The 10,357-nt window shown below is 34.0% G+C and overlaps 1 protein-coding gene across 1 annotated transcript; it reads right to left on the bottom strand.

Annotated features, from left to right (window-relative positions):
- Positions 1-8,444: 8,444 nt before the first annotated feature.
- Positions 8,445-10,098, bottom strand: LOC115964272 (protein FAR1-RELATED SEQUENCE 5-like). The gene is made up of 3 exons (XM_031083615.1): positions 8,865-10,098; positions 8,610-8,765; positions 8,445-8,521 (listed from the first exon to the last, which is right to left on the bottom strand). Exons 1-3 carry the CDS (start codon positions 10,096-10,098, stop codon positions 8,445-8,447), a joined length of 1,467 nt encoding a protein of 488 aa, XP_030939475.1.
- Positions 10,099-10,357: the final 259 nt, after the last annotated feature.

Below are 10,357 nucleotides of genomic sequence, written 5' to 3'. Positions count from 1 at the left end.
ATCATCAATAAATCCTTTAATTTAAAAAATGTATTTTCTTTTAAAACAAATCGATGTGAAAGGCACAACAAGGGACAATATTAAATTTCATATAAAAGAGATGAGATTGAAAAAAATGAAGCCAAATTTTAACCGTTTCAATTAATTGAAAACATAGTGCTATACTGATAAATATAGGCATCGATAGGATATTTATTAAAAAATGGCCTTTAACAACCGCTTGATAGATTGACTACCACTTTATGTGAGCCTTGAATCATACAATAATTTTTGTAAAGTCTCTAACTTGAATTAGTTTTTGGGCTAAAATGAACCTTGGAGACCTCACAAAATAGTACCCAATTCACCATTGAACTCTCTCAACAAAAACCTCGTCTTTCAACCACATATTCTCAAAATTAAAAGCAGAACGTCCCCGATGAAAACCACCAGCTTTTAGCAAGAGTGGACAATGATCAGAAATAACCTAGGGAATCACCCTTTGAGATACATTCCAAAAATGATCCTCCTAATCCAAAGAAACCAAAGCCTTATCAATTCTAGACATAGAAGGTATCTCAGATTCCCTGAACAAGGTAAAAGAAGCCCCCTCTAAAGGTGAATTGATAAGATAATTGCTCTCAATAAAGTCGGAAAAAGCAAACATAGTTGGGCTGAAAAAATCACAGTTAAGTCTCTCACTCAATATCTAATAATGTTGAAATCACCTGTTAAACACCATACCATGTTCCACCTTGCATGCACACGTGCCAACTCTGCCTATAAAGATGCCCGTTGTCTATTGTCATTAGGGCTATAAACCCCTGTATAGGTCCATAGAAAACCATCCGCAACCCCCCTTCAATAAAACACTAACAGAAAATTGTCCCACAACATCAAATTTTTCAAAAACCCTCTTATCCTAAACCAATAAAACCCCTCCTGTCGTCTGAACCGCATCCAAAACCACCTAGTCAGTAAAAGGACTACCCTAGAGACTCCGAACAACAGCAATGTCTATAGAGGATAACTTAGTTTCCTGGAAACAGACAATATTGCATTTACATTCCTTAAGAAGATTCCTACAAACTTCTCGCTTTCAAGGGCTGTTAAGCACCCTAACATTCCATGATAAGAGTTGTAAATTCATTTATAAAAACTAATAGCCCCTGAACCATTCAAAGATCCTCTGTTCCTCCTTCTAGAAGATAATCCATCATAATTCACAGTGGAAGCAAGCCCCCTAAGCTCTCTGAGACCTTTCTTCCCTGAATATGCAGGATGTTTAGGCACCCCATCATTTCTCACGCAATACATTCCGGTTCAACAAGGTGAAACAAAGCCACACATTGAGCTTCATGTTTCACAATAGGAAAACCCACAAATTTACAGATTCTCTTCAATAACTGGGAAACCCATTTTAAATTTTCTATCTTTGTCACCCCAAGTTCACCCTCTGCAATTTCCCGTTCCAATAAAACCTCTCTAAATTCATTAGGAACCCAAAGAGCCAAAGGATCACACTCTAAAAATCGATTCGCATTCTCCAAACTATCACGCCCATTTTTATCAACTCCATTGTGATCCCACGGAAGAAGAAATACCTCCAAATCATGTTGATGTATCCCAACAGTATCCACGGAGCTCAGAAGCACCTCATCTGCTTGTTGGGTAACCCACTGTTGACCACACTCACTGAAAACCTCCTCAATTTCTCCCCCTCCATCAGACCCAGAAAACGCCTCGTTACCCAGTTTGGTTAAAGGTGAGAATTGATTCTGTACAACCCCAGGATGCCAATAAAAAGCCTGCATGTCATTGTTGATCGTTGCCTCCATTGCCGCTGAACCGAGACCCCATAGGTATTGGCTCTGTGGCTTGACTCGATATCAGGATCAATCAAAGAAAAATTGTCCTTGTCGGAGTCGGGAAGCTTCTCAGAGGCACTGCGCCTCGTTTCCGTATAGGTCTCGGTCACGAAACACCAGGAGCACCTAACGGTACTCTCCCAGCATCCCTCGAACTCTTGCCCATCATCCTTTCTCTCGAACCAAACTCCTGATTCTCCGATGAAACACCCAAAGAAAGAGAGACTAAAGGGTACCTTTGAGATCCTTGGAGGCCGGGATAATTTCTGTCCCAAAACCATAACCAAAATTTGGCCCAATAGAGGTATTGGGCTTCGGAGAGTTTTTAAAAACCAAAGCCTTTGGCCCACTTTCCTTATTAAGCCCACGGTTAATGGGCTTCAACCAAGAAACACAACATTTGCCACCTTCTGGTTTAAAGCTTCTTCATGCCAAAGTTTCAATAGTCAACTTAAAATCAAAAGCACGTGTGGGTTTGCCACTAATAACAGATTTATTAACGGTTGGATCTCTTTGTGGGTTTGCCACTAATAACAGATTTATTAACGGTAGAATTTCCTTGTATCACGTTTTTGCCAAAATTAACTCCCAAATTTTCAAAAAAACTTGACTTCTGTAGATTCCCATAATTATGCATTTTTTGCCCATTATGGCCACTGCCATCTGTCGGACTAGCACCACCCATAATATCTAGAATCACCCCTCCCATCCTTGGTTTCTCACCTATGAGGAAAACACCCAATTCTTTTTGAAACAAAGTCCACCAAGACCGATTGATACTTTTTGGGATCATAATACAACCTCGCCTAGCTCCACCAAAAAACATAGCTATAACCACAAAAAGACCAGCCTTATTCGATCTACCACAAAATTCGAACAACTTATTGTTTTCCCAGAATCTCTTACAAAAAAATTCCTTTCTTGGAACCCAATCACTTATATCAGAAAAACACGAGAGTATTCGTTCCATGCCTTTAAGACCTACCCAAATAGAACTCTTGATATTCTGACAATTCTCATGAATAGCATATGAGTTAGACCGCCGACCATCAAAGGAAAAAAGAAAACAATTTTGCATCAATATGAAAAAACCCTTGTTGCCCCCATGAAAGGAGGAAGAAGCATATGAGATGTTTAGGGAGGCTGGTTTAGTGGGTAAAATTGGTGGGGGTAGGGAGGATGGTTTGGTAGGTAAGGTTTATAGGGGTAGTTCATTCTCATTTGTGAATGAGATGTAGTATACCAATTGTACAAAATAATTTCTAAAGATAATAGGATTTTATAATATGGAACTTCTCATATTAAAAGTGATAGCAAAAAACTATTATTACCATAAGGTAGTGATGTAGAAGTTGTTGGAAAATCACCCATGTGTAGGGCTGAGCATAGATCCGACCAACCCAACCCACCCAACCCCGCTAGAATGGTCTTGGGCAGGTTGGATGAATGCTTGGGTTGGGTTCAGGTCCAATATTCTGGTTTGTCTCGGGTTCGAGCTGGTATCGGGTCCAACCCAACCCGATCAATCTTAATTTTTTGTGAAAAAAAATCTTTTCCATAACTTTCAATGCCAATTTTTATTTATTTTTTATTGCTTTTATTTAAATAGTAATGGTTTTTTCTTGCAATATTTCCAAATATAACTTTTAGCTTAATTTGGTTTACTGTAGCATAATTTCTTAAATGATACTAATAGTGAAAATACTTTCCATCCAAATGAAGGTTAGAATGATGATAAAATAATTGGACTTTACAAAAAAGGATAACTCTAACAATAATATTTTCCATAGTGAAACTCAAATTGTTGTTTAAAAAAGTTTTTATTTTAGTCCTAATTAATAATTATACCAAGGATCTTATTAATTATTGGAAAGTATATTTCCAAACTAAGCCCTAGTGCTTATTAAACAACAATGGTAAAATTTATTTTCTCATTCGATGAGAATCTAATCAAGATGTACATAAGGAAAAAAAAATGTAAAAGTTTGTTGCCTAATCAAGAAATCACGACCATTAAGCCTGTATGACAATAAATAAATTATTGAATTTAATTTTTTTTTTTTTTTTTTTGTGTTGATTTGAGATTCTGATGTCTTCTTCCCTGGTTTTATTTTTATTTTATTATTTTTTTTCTCAAACATATCATCTGGTACCGATTTGATGTCAAGTTTATGTTTGAAATAAAATGAAAAAATTCAGAAAAATAGTCAAAGTGCATGTTGGCCGAATCCTTAATTTCGGCCAATATTGGTCGAAATTCATCGGAATGGCAGAAACACCCCAAAACTAGTCGGAATTCAATTTGAGGTGGAACAATTGGTATTCCAATTTCAAATTACATACTAGTACAAGAAATTCTATCCAATTCGGCCGAAATGGAGCAAAATTCATAACATTGAAAAACATTATATGTGCATATATTTTAACTAATATACCAGTCTATTAGTACTTAAATTTCAGCATTATTAATAATAAACGTGGTGATTTTAAAAAATGGGCTTGTATGATAACAATAAAAAACTAATAATAATAAAAAACTTAAATAGAAATTTAAAATTTCAAAAAGTTGTTTAAAGTTTCAAAACACTATAGCAAATTCACATGAGATGTTAGGTGGCTCATAAACTTAGAGCCCACAACTACCACATAAAATAAAAGAAAAATAAAGGATGACAGTATGACTCAAAACATGAGAAGAAGGGTGAAAGTATACCATGTTTCAATATTACCAACTCAGTATTTATTTTGGTGTTTTCGATCCAATAAATGACCGACACCTGTTCCCAAAAACCACATTAGATTACTCTATTAATCCAAACAAAATGACCATCTTGACCCTAAAATTTTTTCAAAAGCCCACCCACCGACTCATCTCTCTCCTTCTTCCACTTTTTGAAATCTAATTTTCAAATCAACTTACTCTTCTCTAGTTCTTCTCTCCCTCTCTCAGCTCTCTCTCTCACACCCACACTCCATTCCACCTGCAACTACAAGCTTCCATTTCCTCACCGCACCACTCTCCCTAACCTTCAGTTCTGACCACCACAAACCTTGACAAACACTACCTAGTGTCTCCACCGACACAACACTGCTGAACATCGTCGGTTCCGACAAGATTGGCCTTTGTCTCATCAAAAAACCCCCAAACTGTTCTCTTTCTAACATCACCACCCAACAACCGGAAGCTTTCTTGTTGCTTTCAACACTCGATGTCACAATAAGGTTTTTTTTTTTTTTTTTTCCTCCTCTTGTTCTATTTATTTTTTTGCATTTTTCACATCTTTTAGTATGCTTTTTTCTTCTCAAAATTACATGTTTAAACAAACAAAAGAAAATCCAGATGAACATTTGAGTGTAGAAAGGAAACTTGTACCTATTTGATAAAATGTCTCAATGAACATGGATGCACTCCTTTGTTCTTAAACTACTATCAATAATATATATATATATATATATATATATATATATATATATATATATTTATATAATATTGTTAAGGGTGTTTTTTGTTTTTTGTTTTTTTGTTTTAATGTTCTTTTGGATCCCAGATTAAAGTTGGGTTTTTTGTTATAGTTTCATATGTAGAAACATGAAGCTCCTCTCTTTGTGTGACAAATAGTTTGCTGCCTTCATTTTGCCGATAAATGCTTTGTAGATACGTTGGTTAAAATCTTGGTCTTGAACAACTTCATTTTGTGTGTGAAGGTTGTTGAGTGTAGTATATGTGGTTTCCCTAATCTCGTACTTCGTTTTGCCTTCATTGAGTTTTGAAGTTGTGGTGTATTCAATTGTTTTTTATGGTAATGAAATATGATAGTTTTACATGATCAATTGCTATGTTGGTTATGCAAAGGTGCAAAGGCTACTTTTAGTCTAGGGGATGATGCTTGGATTCTACCTTGTGAAGGTTCTGTCTTCTAAAATGGTTAGATTTACATGATGATATAAATTTGCTAATACCCAATGGTTGAAATTTTGGTCTTGAACAAGTTAATTCGAAGTGTATGAATTCATTAATATTTGGATTATAATATTCGGAGAAAAGCTCTTGAAGTGGGCTCTAGTGTTTTTCTTAGCATCATTGCTAGATTTTCATGATGAATTGATGATATGAGTTTGTGATTGAATTCATTCAGGAATTGCTATGGCCATCCTTACAATTTGTTTTTACATAAAAAAGCCAGACACCTTTCATGTTAGAGGGAAAAAATGGTCCCTTACTTTGTAGCTGCTTTCATTTTAAACTTGCAGAGTTATTTATGATCAGAATTAATTTCTTTTTATTACGTTAGGTTCTTAAATGTTTGTTGATTTAGTTATTTATAGAGATGTGGAGTTGACAGAGAAGCTAGATTATTCATCTGTTGTGGCCTTACTTGGGTTCAGCCTCATTCTAGCAATATTCCAAGCTTTTAATGGTTGCTGCTCTAGTGATTGCATTTATGACAATGCATATCTTGTATCTAAACTTTTATAAACTTGATTATGGTAAACTATTTTCCAAACACTCTCCCTCTAATGAATAATGCTCTAGTGACATTATTAATATTAAAAACTATTTGTATTGCTATGTCAGATATGTCATCTTAAACTTCATTGCATATGGCTTTTTTGCTCTGCCAACATTTTTAGAGTTTCCATGTTGGTTCTACAAGAATGCTTCTTGAAAGTACCTCAATGTCTTACTTGAGTCAAGTATAACCGTAAAATTTTTATTTTAGAGGAAAAAACTAAAACTTTAATGTTACATGTGCTTTTGGTTATTTATTTATTTGCTAATATTGTGTTTCACTTTTTTTTAGGACCCTACTACAAGATTCTGAAGTATGATGGATAGCATTTTTGGACAATATTTTTGACTGTAATTGGCACAGCTAGGGGACAACATTTTGGACTAATATTTTTGGATAACATATTTGACTTGGACAACTTTTTAGATAGGATAGCTGAAAATTTAGACAATTGATTACTCAACTTGTAGCAATTCTTTTGGAAAATTGTTGTAACTACTGAATTTACTTAAACATGATGGATTCTTTGTATTAGTAGCTTCTAGTTAAATACTACTTATTTGTGCAAATGATGAATGTTTTTAATGCAAAGGTAGAAGATACAAATATAAACCTTCATCAAAGGTGAATGTTAGTTATGAAGGGTGCGGCCAACTTGTTCAGCAACTTTCATTTCCATTTCATCAATGTTATAAGATTGAACTGATCATATTAATAAGTTGGACTTGTTCAGCAACTTCCATTCCATTATACCAATGTTAAAAGAGTGGGCTCATATCAATAAGTAAAGAAAAATTTACATACATTTGAGATCACTGTAAACTTCAATGGTTATTATCCATCTAAGAATATTATACATAAAAATGAGAGTTTGAACTTGACGTTTCAAGCAAATAGCATGACTACCTATTTAGAAGTATGCCTTTCATAATAATTGTAATTCACTTCCACTTTCTAAAAATGATCAATTCTTCAACAATGTAAAAGTATTCACTTCTTCACAAAGTCACAAAAGACAATGGACAATTGACCAAGTTGGGTATTGGAAACTAGCAGTAATCGACAATAATGTTCTTTAGTTGCAAAAGCCACCAGCTATTTGCAAATGCCCTTTGTAAGGTTAATTTAAACAAAAGAAAATGAAGACTCCAAATCCATCTCCTAGCTATTCGCAAATTGTCCAAATGGGAGGACATGTAAAAATATTCATCCACAATTGTCTTATTCAAAGATGAACTTATAGAAATGAACTTTACCATCACATTTAAAGATATTCATCATTTCCATATATAATTTGTGTTAAACTAGAAGCTACTCAAAATGCAAATATAGAATCTAACATGTTTTTGTAGCTTCATTAATTACAAAAGGTATTCAAAAGAGTTGTTACAAAAGGTATCAACTATCCAAATTGTTAGATATCCTATCTAAAAAGCAGTTGTCTAAGTCAAGTATGTTGCTCAAAAATATTGTCCACTAATTGTGCATATGACTGTGTAGTTTGCTATTCAAAAAACTATCCAAAAAAGTTCTCCATTATATTCAGAATCTTGTGCATATGATTGTGCAGTTTGCTATTCAAAAAATTGTCCAAAAAGCTTTCCATTACGGTTGAGTCTTGAAAAAAAAAAAGTACATGCTAAAAGGCTTTTTTTTTTTTTTTCCTGATGTAAAAAGTTTAAAAAACAATACATGTTAAAAGGCATTTTTTTTCTTCCTAATGTAAAAAGTTTAAAGTAACATAATGTACTTGGCTGAAGGGTGATATTAATGTATTTTCTTGAAACATTCTTGTATAACTAAACATGAGATTGAATGACTTTGGGGAAAAGGATGATGATTGAACACCTCCTAAGAAAAAGAAGAAATAGTAACAAAAGGTTAAACTTAACAAGCAAAGTTAAGAAAAAAAAAAAAGATTAAAAGAGGAAATATTAACAAATGGTTAAACTTAACAAGCAAAGCTAAGAAAAAAAAATTATTAAAATAGTAGTTTTGGACATACCATGTATCATAGAACTAACTTGTGGAGCTTGTGAACTAGTTGCATTTTTCCACTTCTTCTCATCTTTTCCACTTGAATTTCTTAATTCATTCTTGTAGAGCTAAACATGGGATAAACAATAGACATCTCCGGGAGAATGAATGATGATTGAGCATCTCCTAAGAAAAAATGGATATAGTAACAAATGGTTAAACTTAACAATCAAAGCTAAGAACAAAATGGTTAAAATAGTAGTTTTGAACATACTATGTATCATAGAACTAGCTTGTGGAGCTTGTGAACTAGTTGCATATTTTCCACTTCTCATCTTTTCCACTTGAATTTGTTGATGCATTCTTATAGAGCTAAACATGAGATAAGCAATAGACATCTCTGGGGAAATGAATGATACTTGAACATCTCCTAAGAAAAAGAAAAAATAGCAAATGGTTAAACTTGACAGGCAAAGCAAAGAGAAAAAATGACTAAAATAGTAGTTTTGAACATACTGTGTCATAGAACTAGCTTGTGGAGCTTGGGAACTAGTTGCATCTTTTATGCTTCTTCTCATCTTTTTCACTTGAATTTCTTGAAGCATAGAAGTAGATTGTGGAGCTTGTGAAGTTGATGCATCTTTCACCTTTTCTCTTTTCTTTTTTTCCAATTGACATTTTATTCTAGCATTGGTTTTCCCTTTCTTTCTCACATGTCGTGGATCAAGGATTGGTTTCTCCCCATCTAAGTTTGGTTGCACCTCATCATGTGCAAGATCTTGAGGACATTCTTTACCAACATCTCCCACCCCATTTGTAGCCATCATATACTTTTCAAACTCATGAGATAGCTCTCTTAGATTATCCATCATAAATTTTGTCCCACTATTGCTCAATGAAGCTTTATCAACCATATTATATCCCAAATGAGTTAACATGCTCACACGCAATGTACGACTTGATTTCTCTTTTGGTTGAGAAAAATCATCATAACAACACAATCTCTTTTTTGCATCTTTTGTCCATCTACTTGATATATATGTATTGGGTATCTTGTTCACATTGTTAACAAGAAACACCCTTAAAGCATGGCAACATAACAAGCCCAATGTCTCAAATAACTTGCAATCATAACAAATGGTCAATTCAGACCGGTTATGTAGTGAATATGTGAAGTTATTCTCATGATGGTTAGTTTCAACACAAGTCAATCCTCCACCTGAATTGAACTCTTCTTCAAACATTTTAAACAAAGTAATAGTATAAACTTTAATAGCATGACTTAAGATACCTCCAAACCTCATTACTTTTGAAGGTACACCAATCTTACAACGAAAATCTTCATTTATTTCATTTTGGCACATTTCTACTACTTTTTCCTCATAAAATTCAACAACTTGGATAAGTGTCATGGATGTTTTCATGATTTGATGAAATACACTATTTGTACTCTCACTCCGTTGGGTAGACTTCACCTTTGCAAAAAAGAAATCTACATTGAAGGCTGGACACCACTTTTCTTGGATTTGGTATAACCTTTTAAGCCATGCATGATCCTTTAAATTATGCTTCTCAATCATACCATTCCAAGTTGACTCAAACTCCATTTCAGTTAAACATCCATTTAAGCACTTATTAAATCTTTGATGGAAATCTGGATTACCATAGAGTCCTGGGAGGTTTTGTTGGGCATTTTTACTAATATGCCATGTACAAAGTCTATGACGAGACTTAGAGAAAACCACCATAATAGCATTTGCCATTGCTTGGTCTTAATCTGTAAAAACAGATTTTGGTTGTCGACCTCCCATTGCTATAAAAAAAAGTCTCAAACAACCAAATAAATGAATCAATGGTTTCATCTGTTAGAAAGGCACAGCTAAAGAAAAAATTATTCCAATGATGGTTTATTCCCACAAATGGTGCACATATTAAGTTATACTTATTGGTTCAATAAGTGGTGTCAAAAACAACAACTTCCCCAAAACAGTCATAATCTAATTTTGATCTACCATCTCTCCA

The sequence above is a fragment of the Quercus lobata genome, chromosome 10 (assembly GCF_001633185.2).
Source record: "Quercus lobata isolate SW786 chromosome 10, ValleyOak3.0 Primary Assembly, whole genome shotgun sequence".
NCBI lineage: Eukaryota > Viridiplantae > Streptophyta > Magnoliopsida > Fagales > Fagaceae > Quercus > Quercus lobata.
Note: the sequence above shows the minus strand (reverse complement) of the source record. Positions and strands in the feature narration are given on the sequence as shown.